Raw genomic sequence first — 15128 nt, 5'->3', positions numbered from 1 at the left:
TTATTCTGTTACTAAGTTTTTACCCTTTTAACAATTCATAAAAATAACTTTTAAAAGAATAAAGCCCAACATATAATAATTTAAAGCATTTTCAAAGTAAATTAAGAAAATGCATTGCATTTATCTCAAAAATGATATAACATTTAATGAATACTGAATAAAGCATTAAATATAATTTTACTTCCAAATATCTTAGTCTTTATGAACTACAAAAGTAATCCCTACACACATAATTTTCATTGTTTCTAAACATTTTTGTTTTTAGAAGAAAAAAGGTCATCATCTTTCTTGTTAGGCTTGTTAAGAACTCCTCATGGATCTTTGGCAATAATTACCAATTTCAGTCTTTGGCTGAATTCAGCCCCCATATTAAAATATTTCAAGCATTACTGTTTTATGAATATACAAGAACTGTCTGGAAAGTATCCAGCCATTGTTAATATTATTTTTCATCTTACATGGCTGGATACATTCCAGACATCCCTTATATCATAATGTCTAAATATAGTTAGTAGAGGTCAATGAAAATAAAAACTTTCAAATCTTGGACATTGGTTGCTCTTCCCATTTTCTATCTTTCTCCTTGTGACAAATAACTTTAGACAATTCCTTTAGTATATATCTCAAAAATTTCCTGAAATTTTGAATTTTTAAAAACCCTGTCATTAAACACACTACCTAGAGCTATAATAATGTCTTCCAACCTATAATATAACAAAAACAATGAACCACACCTATGTGACAATATTAAACACTTGAGAACCAATGGGGAAAAAGGGAAATTCTAATTGTTTCTTTTCCCAAGAGTTGATACCTGTGGGATAAAATTCAAGTGGGAGGTCATTATCCTTACTTGTTCTTAATCAGACTGTTAGTATGTATACCCAGCATATAAAGTCATCATATTAACCAACATTTGACAAGGGCCGGATGGCCTTGGGTATTAGCTTCATCAGACATCAGAATGAGGGACTCAAAATAATTGCCAAGAAGACTTTTGGGCTAGGACCTCCTCACATCATCAGAATCATTTTTCCCTCCAGAGAAATGAAAAGAAAAATGTGCGGCACTGAGCTCTCTGGGAAGGAGGGGTATGTTTGAGTCCTAGTCTTTGAACTTTAAAATCTTGGAGTCTTCTAGTCTCTCTCCCAGTATAAACGGAGATGCACATGGCTATTTATCTGTCTCTACCTGTTTTCCTTCTAAGACTCATACTCCCTTATGAGCACAGGTTTCCTTGTCATCTCTCTGTCTCCTGCAGTATAAAATTACCGCAAACACTTCTTTGTTTACTCATTTTAGCTCAGGCATTGTGAGGGCTTTGTTCAGTTATTTTGAATTTAAGTATTCACTTACCTCTAAACTTCTTTCAGCAATTTAACTGAGAACACATTGATTGAGACTTATTTTATGCCAAGTGCTGTGCCAAAAACTAGACTGAATTTACAGTTTAGTGCAGAAAAAAACCAGTAAATAACTTGTAAGTACTACATGTAAACAAAAGAAACATATTAGGGCATACCTCTAAACCTTCTTAGGGAGAGGCAAAGATATACAATGTAACCGAAATGTAAAAGAAAACTCCAACTTTTATGGGGTGATGGGCAGGTGGTAGAAGGGAGGAGGGAGGAGGGGAAGGGTGTATACTTACATAATGGGTGTGGTGCGCACCACCTGGGGATTGACACGCTTGGGGAAATATATGTAACTCTAACAATATTTGTATCCCCATAATATGATGAAATAAAAGGAAAAAAAAAGAAACATATTCATGGGCACAGAGAAAATGGTATTATTAACTGGGGTTGCACTAATAAGGCCTTTATCTATAGAGCCTTAACTATTAAATAGGATTTCATAGAAGTGATAGAAGACAAGAAGTAAAGGATCATGATGAGTTAAAACTGAGAGCATACCAAATGTCTTTTTATGGAAAAGACAAATCATGTAACACTTGAACATCTAGATATAAACGTCATGTGCCACATATATTTTTACTTCATTAGCTAAATATTCTCAGGTATTTTTCAAATGACAAGATTACTATTAATAAATCATTTTTTTGAAATTATCCAGTTTTTATATATGCCACATAAAATACTGTACCTCAGACTGAAAACACTGATCCAACTGTTGCTTGAGTGTTAAGACAACAAATTTCCCTTCTCTTGAATATAATTTTTTTTTTTACAAATGCAAACTAACGTCTTTTTTTGAAAAAGCATCTCACACTATTGACTAGTATTGAATTTAGACTAAAATTTCTAATCACATTTTGCATGTGCTCTACTAATCTACATATCCATTATCTTTAAATTCTATAGAGAGCACATGCAAAATACATGATTATAAAAAGTGAACACTATGGAAAGTGTCTAGCATTTCTCTTCCAAAAGCTTTCTCATTTTTTGGGAATATGAATAGTTTTCTGAATTCCACTAATTCAACCATGAAGTACAATTAACAAAAACCAATCATAGTCCTCTGCTGCCCTGGATAGAGTGGTGTAATACATGACCTAAATTTAGGTCATTATATTACTCCTTTGGGATTATTCAAATTAAACAAGGGAAGGCAGACCCCTCACTTTTGGAAAAGCTATTGAGATCTAAGGATGCAAGCTGCCAAGCAGCTATGTTCCTGCCTTGTGGGATAGCAGACCCACAGAGCAGCAATTTCAGGCAAAAAGATACAGATCGTTGCCAAGTTCTTCAGCTGTTTTTAGTTGGAAGTATAGCAAAGAAAATAACTCAGACTAATATAAATAGTTTCACAGACTTATGGCTCCTATGTTCATAAATTTTAGAAAGCATTTGCTCCTCTTCCCTATTCTGAGTAAAATGAAAATTTAATCATTATGCCATTTGACACGCATGATATTTATACATTCTACAGAATATGGGAAGAAGAAGAGGAGGCCTCAGAAATAACATTAGTAACCTTTCTTCTAACTGAGGTAAAAAATTCAAAAGTTGATGTGTTCTCTTAAAAGGTTATGAACTATTTTAATTGTAAGATTGTTGATGTCCATAATTCCTCCTTGGGTCATCCAGAATCACTGGTTGTCTCAGACTAGTAGGAGAGGCTCGAGAGACCCCTACATGATGTGTCTCCTCTGATGAGGGATAAAATATCTCATCAGCTCCTCAAAATTTCTCTCTCTCTCCTTCTGTCTCTCTGTCTCTCTCTCTCTCACACACACACACACACACACACACACACACACACACAAACCAAACACATGAACATACAAATATACTCATGACAACACATTCTCTTTTTCTTTTAAACTTAGTACCTGGTGACAGAATAATGAACCCTGGAAACCATTCCTCAGAGACTGACTTCATCCTGGCTGGGCTAACAAAGAAGCCAGAGCTCCAGCTGCCCCTCTTCCTTCTCTTCCTGGGAATCTACATGGTCACTGTGGTGGGGAACCTGGGCATGATCACACTGATTGGCCTCAGTGCTCACCTGCACACCCCCATGTACTATTTCCTCAGCAGTCTGTCCTTCATTGACCTCTGCCATTCCACTGTCATTACCCCCAAGATGCTAGTGAACTTCATGACAGAGAAGAACATCATCACCTATTCTGAATGCATGGCTCAGCTCTATTTCTTCCTTGTTTTTGCCATTGCAGACTGTCACATGTTGGCTGCAATGGCATATGACCGCTATGTTGCCATCTGTAGCCCCTTGCTTTACAATGTCATCATGTCTTATCACCTCTGCTTCTGGCTCACAGTAGGAGTTTATATTTTGGGTATCATCGGATCAACAATTCATACAAGCTTTATGTTGAGACTCTCTTTGTGCAAGACCAATGTGATTAACCATTATTTCTGTGATCTCTTTCCACTCTTGGAGCTGTCCTGCTCCAGCACCTACATCAATGAATTACTGGTTTTGGGCCTGAGTGCATTTAACATCCTGACTCCTGCCTTAACCATCCTTGCCTCCTACATCTTCATCACTGCCAGCATCCTCCGCATTCGCTCCACGGAGGGCAGGTGCAAAGCCTTCCGCACTTGCAGCTCCCACATCTTGGCTGTTGCTTTCTTCTTTGGATCTGCAGCATTCATGTACCTTCAGCCATCATCAGTCAGTTCCATGGACCAAGGGAAAGTCTCCTCTGTGTTTTATACTACTGTTGTGCCCATGCTGAACCCCATGATTTACAGCCTGAGAAATAAGGATGTCAGATTTGCCCTGAAGAAAATTCTGGACAGGAAATTGTGTTCATGAACAGGATTTAATGTCATTCTATCACATAAAAATAGACCTTTGGTCTGATTGGATATGTAATTTTTTAGGTATAATGTTTAAATTTTTGGAAGTTCCGTGATGCTTTCCCAGGTAACAGATCTCAAAAATTCCCCTCTAGAGGGGGTGGGATCAGCCCCTCCTAAGCCAGTGGGACTAGCTGTGGGTGAGAGATGATTCCCTAAAAGAAAACCAAGGTGCTGGCAGTAGAATAATTGGTGCTGGAAAGGCAAGAACACAGATGTCATCTCCCTCACAGAGCTGCCGTTAAGATTACAGAAGCTCATGTGTGCAAAGTGCTCAGCACAGTGCTTCTCTCTGGTAGATGCTCCTCTCTCTTCTTCCCTCCTCTGGAAAATAGGAATTATGGCTCACCAAATCCAAGCCAACTGCTTCCTTGTTCATGAGGGGAAGCTGAGGAAGGCCTAGATAGAGGAAGGGACTTGTCCAAGGTGTCCCAGCTAATTAGCCACAGATCACATCCCCTGACTCAAAAACAAATCCCAGTTAGTGTCTTTGTGGATAACTTCAAATCCCCCACTAACCAAGGGAGTTATCTTTATATTTGCATAGGGTAGAAGGGAAAATGCAAAGCCTTTAAGATCCAGGGGAAATGTGTGCCACTACGTTGGGCTCCCAGGCTGTGCAACAAGATGTGGACTGGAAGATTTGGGCAAAGGACCCAGTCCAGATTCCCACACGCTACATCATAATGTCAGCCATCTCCTCTGGGGACTGGGCACTCTGGGTGCTGAGAGATCCAAATGGTCTTCTTTTCCAAAGTAAGCAAGATGGACTTCTTCTTATTTCCTGCTTACTCTGTAAGAGTAGAGGTGTATCCTTCAGAACCAAAGTGGGTCAAGTGACCAGTAGGTTATTTAGAGTCATCAAAACAGACCATTTCAACTTGGCCTTAACTCAGTTCCAAAGTTCCTGGCTTTGGGCAATTAGTCTGATTTCTCCATTCCACTCTGCATGCTTGTGAAGCTTATCTATTTAAAGGGAGGTGAGCAAGAATGGCAAATATCGAGCTGGAATGACAAGACCTGTTCCCCTCCATCCACCCTTAAGGGTTTGGTGTTCACACTGCTGGTGCAAGTGTAAATTGATACGACCTGCCTGGAGGGCAATTTGGAACCAGATTTGGAACCAGATGTTGAGAACTTAAAAAATGTACAGTTCTACTATTTCATATCTTAGGAATTTTTCCTGAGAAAATAACCATGGATATGACCAAAATATGCATAAAGATGTTCATTGCAGGATTGTGTATAATAGGAAAAGATTGAAAATAATCTAAATGTCTAACTATAGGGGAATGGTTAAATAAACAATGGTATATTGAAACAAAAATTCCCCTCTAGTCCACTTCTTTTGAACCTATGTTACAGTAACTTACGTCTGGAGAAAATACTAAGAAGAAAATCAAAAGACTCCTCAGGTTTAAAGGAGAGCTGGTTTTACTTTGTGATGATGATAATAATAATAATAATACAAACAATAACAAGACCAACAATGATGATGATGGTAGTAATAATATGTATTATTGAGATTTTATGAAATATTAAGCACAGTGTCCAGCACTTTCAATGGATCATACTTATTACAGTATTCAGGGAAAGTCTTAGCATTACTCCCTTTTTAAAGAGGAAAAGTTAAGGCTTATTTAGTTTGAGTGAATGCCTCAAGGTCCCAAAGAAAATAAATGATTGATTCTAGGAAGTTTGGCTCTAGGATCTGGGATATTACACTCAAAGGGATACTCAGTTCAGGTAATTGTGGGTGAGTGTAAGGACTCCTGAGAGTTCCCTTCTACATACCAGGCATCCACAGTTCCCTACATGGCTGTGTTTCTGTCCTGTAGAAACTTTCCATTATAGTTTCACTTTTATTAATTTTTCACATTATTGACAGTGAAATGTCATCTTGGTCTATAAGGTTACTGATCATTTGTTTTCGTGTGGATAATTTTAGTGCATTGCTCACCCAGTATGTATTTTCTAAACTTGGGTATTTGTCTGGTTTTGGTTTTTCTTTTTAAATGAGATAATCCATGGAAAATTCAGCTGTTCACATCTTTAAATTAGGATTGTAAACAAAGGGAAGAACTTTGAGATTTTAAGATGCCATTTTCAAGGGGAAAGTGTTCTATAAAAATGAACTGGAAAAGTGATATCTCATTTGATTTGTATTTCTCTAATGATTAGAGATGTTGAGAATTTTTTTTTATATATAACTCCAGTGAGATTGGCTTCTATCAAAAAAATCCCAAAACAACAAATGCTGGCGAAGATATGGAGAGATAGGAATACTCTTACACTGCTGGTGGGACTGCGAATTAGTGCAACCTTTGTGGAAAAAAATTTGAAGATACCTCCAAGAACTAAAAATAGAAATACCATTTGATCCAGCAATAGCATTATTAGGCATCTACCCAAAAGAGCATAAGACATTCTATAATAAAGACATCTGCACCTGAATGTTTATGGCAGCACAATTCACTATTGTAAGGACGTGGAAACAACCCAAGTGCCCATCAATTCATGAGTGGATTACTGAAATTTGGTATATGTTTACAATGGAATATTACTCAATTTTAAGAAATGACAGTGAGCTAGCACTGCTTATATTATCCTGGATTGAGCTTGAGCCCATTATCCGAAGTGAGGTGACACAAGATCGGAAGAATTTGCTCCACATGTACTCGCCATCAAATTGGTACTGACTGATTATCAATATGGTGCTCAAAGGATGGTGGTGTTCACCAGAGATTCGGGAGTTGGGGGGTAGACCCACATCTGAGGGATGTGGTGAGCATTGTGGAGGGGAAGGGCATACCTCCAACCCTTGCTAAGAGACAAAGATATAAAAAGCATCCAAAATGTTGGTACTCTCATATTTTCTTGAAATAAAAAAAAAAAAGAACCAGAAAATGTCATACCTTTTTTTCTTTACAAGGCTGTTTTTGTGATGTATTTTATGATTAGAATATCCAATACAGATAAGCTGACTTGAACTCTTTTGAGCAATTTTGCCCTGCATTATACAGAGCAAAATTGTGCTTTACACACATATTTGCAGCTGGACTGTCTCCAACACAAAGTGGTTTCACCACTGCCACATTAATAAGCACCAGTAGGGTTTTATTCCAACTCCAAGCACTATGGTTGAGTAACATCACCTCAATTTTTTAAAAAATTTCAGCATATTAAACAGGTACAAATGTTTAGGTTATGTAATTGTCCTTGCCCCACCCGACTCAGAGCTTCAAGTGTGTCCATCCCCCAGATGGTGCGCACTGTACCCATTATGTGTATATATATTCATCCCCTCCTCCTCCTCACATATTGCATTTTCATACTCTTTATTTATAAAGGATCAATGCTGCTGTAAATACAGTTATTTTTAATTTTTAAATTTTATTCTACCACCATCAGACGCAGTTATCTATTTTGTTTATTGAAGAGATATATAATCTGTCTAATGGTGTCTTCAGAAATTGATAAACCATAAATATTGATTTGACTGGTCTTTAAGATGTGTTTAACTGTTAGGCTATTTAACTAGTAGTGTAGATGTGATTTGTCATCCAGTATTAAGTTCTTAGTCATTGAATTTTGTGTGAATTTTCCAGATACATAGTAGTCTCCTACAGACATCCCAGAATCTTGCAGGTACTGCAATTTCAAAGCTAAATGGAAGCTCTCTGATACAAGTGCATAGGGGAACTTGCTCAACTCAAAAAGAATTTTAGTGGAGAGGATTCAATACAACAAATCATGTAACACCTTGATTCTCATAGTGGTCCATAGACCAGCAGCATTGGAAAACTTGAGAGTTGGCTAAAACTGCATAATCTCAACTGCATATCGGCCTTACTGAATCAGAATCTGCAGTTGAAGAGGGTCTCCAGTTTATTCCAGTGTGCATCAAACTCTGATAATCTTTTTAAAAATATTGATATCTGGCCTCAGACCACTAGATCTTGATTTAATTGACATGGGAGAAAGCTGAGTTTGGGATTTTAAAAATCCCTTGATTTTAAATGTGTAGTCATAGTTGAAAAACACCAATGTAGCCCAATCCTAAACTTTTAAAAATAGAATTTAACCTAATATATTTATCACTACTTTATAAGAGCTACCTTGATGAATGTCCAAATTTACCTTGATCTATACTGTTAAGATTGCATCAAATCATTTCTATTTTGAGGGAAAAAATTAGAAGTATACAAGAAATAAGAAGGAACACGGAACATAGAAACCTAAAATATTTTCTTTAAATATTCAAATTAACAAGCAGAAATAATATTGTTAACGACACAAAAAAGGCAAAAACTACATCGATATTCTGAATTTTTAGCACATAACTCCCCAAATCCAATTACATATAGATTTTTAATTTTGAACCAAATAAGTATATTTCCTATTTATATATAAAATAAATTACACATTATTTTTTACAAAGGCATAAGTGGTTTAATTCGTTGTTTAACATTTTCTTGCCATATTGGTCATAAGATAACTTGTCAGAATGTGCCTGGTACTCTAAAATCTGCTAATCACAGTGTAGAGTGTGAATCAATAGCACTGGCTGTGAACTTGCAGGAAATGCCGAATCTCAAACCCCAGTCAAACCTGCTGGTTTACATTCTATATTTTGACAAAATCCCCAGCTGTTCTCTGTGCCCAAAACTTTATCACTAATTGATAAGTTTAAGATTGGCAGAGAATCTCACTGGAAAAAAAAAATTACATCACGAGAGAAATGCCATGCGTAATTGCTTCTTTTCTCAAGAGCTGGTATCCCTGAGAAATGGAAATCTTTGGGGAGTATTTGCTCTGTATTGTTTGGCACCTGGCATATTTAAATTCATGACACAGCTGTGTAGCACAACCATCAGAACTGCTCAAAGGAGTATGTTTGCTACCCAGGTGCTGGAGACACATAAACTGAATGGTTATAATTGTGGATGATGACTTGTGGTGTAGACCAGCTTCAAAAGTGGTTCTGAGACCAGACTGAGGGATATGCCCTACCCCTTGGGATACAGAACAGAGTAAGTTTGAGTTGTTTCATCATCTTGCTTATAGTCTAGCTCACACTCTAAAATCGTACTGTGTTAGAAATTACAGGTGGCTTTCTAAGCTTATATTCAGAAGTTCCAATCTATGGAATGTTTGGGAATGTTTCCCTGATGATGTAATCTTTAAATGAGACTTGGAAGAAATAAAATTTCATCAGGCAATTAAGGGCTAGGATTTATTAAGACTATTTAATCTGAAAGGAGGCCTAAATAAAAATGTAGATAGCTAAGAGAATGTGACATATTCCAGAAATGGAAAGGAACCAAATGTGAGCCACATCTGGAGAGTGGCAAAAGGTAGTTGGGATATTCATATTTTATCCTAAAAGCAATAAAGGAAAGCCTGTCTAGTGTTTCTTAAAGTAGATCATCATCTGATATAACATTGAGTGTATTCAATGATTAGGAACAAGAATAACTCATTCCATTGCTAAGAGCTCAAATCATTACAATATTATTCTGTATATTTAATAAAAGGTGTATCTTTACATTTTATAAACACCATATAGAACATCAGTCTTTCTTTCCTTTAAATTCCCAGCAGACATATGATGATGTCTGCTGAGTATTCCATTACCTTTGAATGTTTCCAAGCTCTCCATAATTCCTGTGTGCCTTTCACCCTGTTGATGTCTGTCCTTAAAAAGGACATCTACAACTAAATACAAAAGTCCAGGTGTAATGTGACTGTTGCATAGTGCGTCCTAGCCTCATGACACACATAGGAAATGGTAATATTTTTGGCACACCACCTGGGCATAATTATGACCCATTCATGGCATTTCCATTTTATGAATCTCAAGTTAGGAAGCTTTGTTATGATTCTTATGGAGATTATTACCCATCCTACTCCCTAGAAACTGTATTTCTGTAATGCAATCGGAAACAAATTGCTTTATTAACCATCCACTTACTTAATGGGCTTAATGAATTAGTAAATAACTGAGTCCTTTTTTTGCATAAGTTATATCAAAAACTTATATCCGGTGTGCAAAGAATTGGTTTTTGAAAGCTAAATTAAGTACTTAAATTTTTGTACTGCTAAATGTCAAGTTATTTATTTTAACTGTCTTCACTGTGAGGATCCAATTGTTCAGATGTAGTCCTTCAGGACTGAGTTTTGATAACATGGGAGGTTTTTGTTGACCACAAGTTGTTTATCATATGTACATATCATGATGATATGTATCATTTTATGTCCCTTTTACAATTCAAATAAGAAGGCTGAAGACAATGTCCTTAAAGTTTCTGATGTTCAATGACCTCAGCTCATATTCTGATAAAATGATTTATCACATCAAATGTATTTTTCAGAACCTCAGAGGTAGAGTGTATGGTGATTATGTTAGCACAAATAAACAAAAAAAGAAGATATTTGGAAATGAATAAAAATGACAAGACCTTTGGGTTCCTCTTCTGATTCGGTTAATAACATATTCAAATTTTTATGGGTCTGAGTTTCTACTAACTTTATTTTCATATTAAGTTTCATTATGGTGAATATTAGGTATCTTTCACCTCAAGTCTTTGTAACTATAATATTCTCATACTTCTTAACACAGGCCTATAGATATGTGTTAATATTCACTTCATCTATCTACTCTATTAGCTATTCCTTTCACTTTTATGTCATTTGTAAATTATATGATTAAGGCATCTGAATCTTGATAAAAATTAGAAAAAAAAGATAGAGGTTCTCAAGCTCTCCACTTGAAGCATGCCACTACACTGACTTCCGTTTCTTAATCCAGTAGTGCCCCAACGTGCTATTCATCAGAATCACTTGGTAGTACTGCTTGCTTGTTTGTTTACTTTTAATTTTTTGTTTTTTGAAAATTTAGATCATTAAAACTGTCACTCAAAGGTTGTGATTCACAAATTATGTTCTTGTAATAGAAAACCTGTATCAAAAATTTCTGCAGATGAATTGAGAAAACTTTGAAAGTTGAAGAATAAAAGGTTGAGGATATTTTTACATTTTCAGAAGTAATTAAAAAAGGAACAAAAATGAAATAAGTTATAAACATTGGAAAGGAAGGGAGACAGTGGTAATAATTTAACTAAAGTACCTACAAATATAATGGAATGCTAAAATAATGCTCAAAGTTGATAATTCTGGAAAAAGTAACGAGAACAAATTATTTAGATCTATGGAGATAATCTTCAGAAGAACTAGAAGCAGAAATTGTATATAAAGAGATTAAATTCTCTCTGGGGATAGGACTAAGAGTGTAGGAAAGGTTTCTCAAGCACTTTCGTTTTTCATTATAGTCATGTTTACATTTTTGTGCTCATAATTTTTGTAAATACTATCATCTCCCTAGATGATGCAGCTTATCAGCCATATTAGGAAATACTTGCATTCATTAATACTCTTTGTGTTCAAATATGTTCTTCTATATCTAACTGTAAAGCAACCAGCCCATATAACTGTCTTATCCACAAGCATATTATGAAAGCCTGTGCCACCTATCTACATAAATTAAAGATGAACTGTGTCTATGTCCTATCTATACTGAGCAATTGAAATATCAGCCTCCACACAAAAATACTTTGACAAGTTGGATTATAAAAAGGAAGGCATTTACTGATTTTATATGTAAATGTTAAGTGTGTTCAATACAGGAAGAAAGAGGTATAAAATAAATGATAGAATATCCTTCATATGCTATTCATATGACTATCCTACAGATTTGTCCCATTTATTACAACAGTTTCTCTTGTCACTGCAGAGTCTCCTTTGACATTAATAAGGTGGCTGCATACGTCTTTGTATCTGTTCTAGATACTATGTTTTGTACCACTGTTCCACTTTGGCACCAATATCACACTATCTTAATGTTGTATATTATGCTAACACCATTGACACCTGGTAGCATAATTTGTAGAACACTGTTCTTTAAAATAGGGTTACTTGGGGCCCTATGCACTTATGTATGGCAATTCACAAAAATACCACTGAAATTTTAATTGTAAGTATATTGCATCTATATGAAAACCTGTTGAGACTAGATATCTTTACAGTATTGAGTCTTCTAATTCATGAATGTGGTAAATACCTTATTATTAAGATTATCTTGAAATTCTCTTAATGTTATTTTATCATTTTCAGCATATATACATTGCACATATTTTGTGAGATTTATTTCTATGTATCTGATGCTCACTTGTTGCTATTTGAAATGACACAATTTTAAAAAACTTCTATTTCTACTTGTTGCATCTTAGAAAAATACATTTTAATATAAAGACACATAAACCTCAAAAGGAAGAGAATAGAAAATGCCATGAAATATGCCAGAATATGCCATGAAATCACTAACAAAAAATTGTTTTGATATCCTAATATCAAGAATAGGAACTTTAAGTATGATGTGTTATAAGGTATTAGGCAAACATTCCATAATGATAAAGTGTTCAATCCAAGGTTATCCAAACGGAATCCTAAACCTCCATATAACCCAAAGAACATCCCCTAAATTTTAAAGCAAAAATGTTGATAAAATAAAATGTAAATAGAAAAATCCAAAACTTGCAGGAGACTCATAGATACTGCTCACAATAGCTGTTAAAATAGCAGAAAAAATCATCATGCATGTAAAATATGAACACAATAAATTAAAATTCCCTTAATGGAAATGTTTAGAACACACAATTCAGAAAAAACAGACAACATATTTTTTCAAGTGTGTTTGAAGTCTCTACAAAAATTACAATATCTTGTAAGATAAACAAAACCACAAATTTCAAAAAGTTAAAACAGAGTATGTTCACTAATTACAATGAAATTTATAGCCATCTAAACAGAGAGATACTTTCATTTATTTATTTGTTTAAATTCGGGATATTATGGAGTATGAACATTTTGGTTACATGTAATGCATTTTCCTTGCCAAAGCCAGGGCTACAAGCATGACTGTCCCCATACAGTGTGCATGGCTTCAGTCAGTTGGGGGTTTGTCTCCTCCACACCCCTACCAGATGGGAACCCAATGACTATTACTACCATGTGTGCACCTTAGTGTTGATAAGTTAGTACCAATTTGATGGCCAATACATGTGGTACACGTTTTTCCATCCTTGTGATACCACTTTTCGAAGGATGGACTCAAGCTGTATCTAGGATCATATAAGAGGTACTAGTTCACCATTGTTTTTTGTAGTTGAGTAGTATTCCATGGGACATATATACCACATTTTATTAATTCAATCATGTATTGATGGGCACTTGGGCTGTTTCCTCACCTTTGCAATTATGAACTATGCTGCTATAAACATTCTAGTGCAGATGTCTTTATTATAGAGTATCTATTTTTCCTTTGCGTAGATGCCTAGCAGTGGGATTAATGGATCAAATTATATTTCTATTTTTAGCTCTTTGAAGTGATCTCCAAATTAGTTCGACAGGGGTTGTACTAGTTTGCAGTCCCTCCAGCAGTGTAAGAGTGTTCTTATCTCTCCACATCCACACCAGCATTTGTTGTTTTGGGACTTTTTGATAAAGGCCGTTCTCACTGGAGTTAGGTGATATCTCATTGTGGTTTTGATTTGTACTTCCCTAATGATTAAAGATGTTGAGCACTTTTGTGTACATTTGCTGGCCATTATTCTATCTTCCTTTCAGAAGTTTCTGTTCATGTACTTTGGCCACTTTTTGATGGAGTGTTTTCATTTTTTCCTGTTTATTTTTAAGTTGTATGTAGATTCTTGTTATCAGCATTTTATAAGATATATAGAAAGCAAATATTTTCTCCCACTATGTAGGTTGTTCATTTGTTCTAATGATAATTCCCTTGGCTGTGCAGAACCTTTTTAATTTGATCAGGTCCTATGTGTTTATCTTTATTGCGGCTGTGATTGATTTGGAGGTCCTCTTCATAAATCTTTTGCCCAGGCAAATGTCTAAAAGAGTCTTCCCAACTTTCTCTTACAGAATTCTTAAGGTTGCATACCTTAGGTTTAAGTTTGTTATCCATCATGAGCTGATTTTACTGAGAGGTCAGAGATGGGGATTCAGTTTCAATATTCTGCATGTGGATATACAGTTTTCCCAGCACAATTTATTGAATAGTTTCTTTGAATCTCTATTTATTGAATCTCTATTTATTGAATAGAGATTCTACACAAAAATGTATATTTTTGTCTGCTTCATCAAAGATTAGTTGACAATATGAGGATGGTTTTTATACTTGGATTCTCTGTCCTGTTCCAAAGATCTATATCTCTGTTCTTGTGCCAATACTATCCTGTTTTGGTTACTATAGCATTGTAGTTAAGTTTGAGTCTGGCAGACTGATGCCTCCCAATTTGTTCTTTTTGCTTTAGATTGCTTTGGCTATATGAGGTCTTCTCTGGTTCTATATGAAGTATGGAATTATTTTTTCTAAATCTGTAAAGAATGATTATGGTATTTTAATAGGGACTGCATTAACTCTGTCGATCACTTTAAGTAGTATGGACATTTTAACAATATTGATTCTACCAATGCATGAGCATGGTAGGGATTTCCATCTGTTTATATATTTTACAGTTTCCTTTCTTATTGTTTTGTAGTTCTCTCTATACATTTATGTCACCTCCTTCATTAAATATATTCCTAAATATTTAATTTTCTTTGATGCTATTGTCAAAGATGTTGTGTCTCTGATTTGACTTTTGGCTTGACTGTTATTGACATATATGAATACCACTGATTTGTGTGCATTAATTTTGTATCCTGAGACTTTACTGAATTCATTTATCAATTCCAGGAGTCTCTTGGCTGAATCCTCAAGAT

General features: G+C 35.3%; 1 protein-coding gene across 1 annotated transcript; it reads left to right on the top strand.

Annotated features, from left to right (window-relative positions):
• The first annotated feature begins 3312 nt into the window (after positions 1-3312).
• On the top strand, positions 3313-4248 carry LOC105881594 (olfactory receptor 8G3). Its single transcript, XM_012783292.3, has one exon. The coding sequence runs from the start codon at positions 3313-3315 to the stop codon at positions 4246-4248; it is 936 nt and encodes a 311-aa protein (XP_012638746.2).
• Positions 4249-15128: the final 10880 nt, after the last annotated feature.

The sequence above is a fragment of the Microcebus murinus genome, chromosome 4 (assembly GCF_040939455.1).
Source record: "Microcebus murinus isolate Inina chromosome 4, M.murinus_Inina_mat1.0, whole genome shotgun sequence".
NCBI lineage: Eukaryota > Metazoa > Chordata > Mammalia > Primates > Cheirogaleidae > Microcebus > Microcebus murinus.
This window is presented reverse-complemented; position numbering and strand designations above follow the sequence as displayed.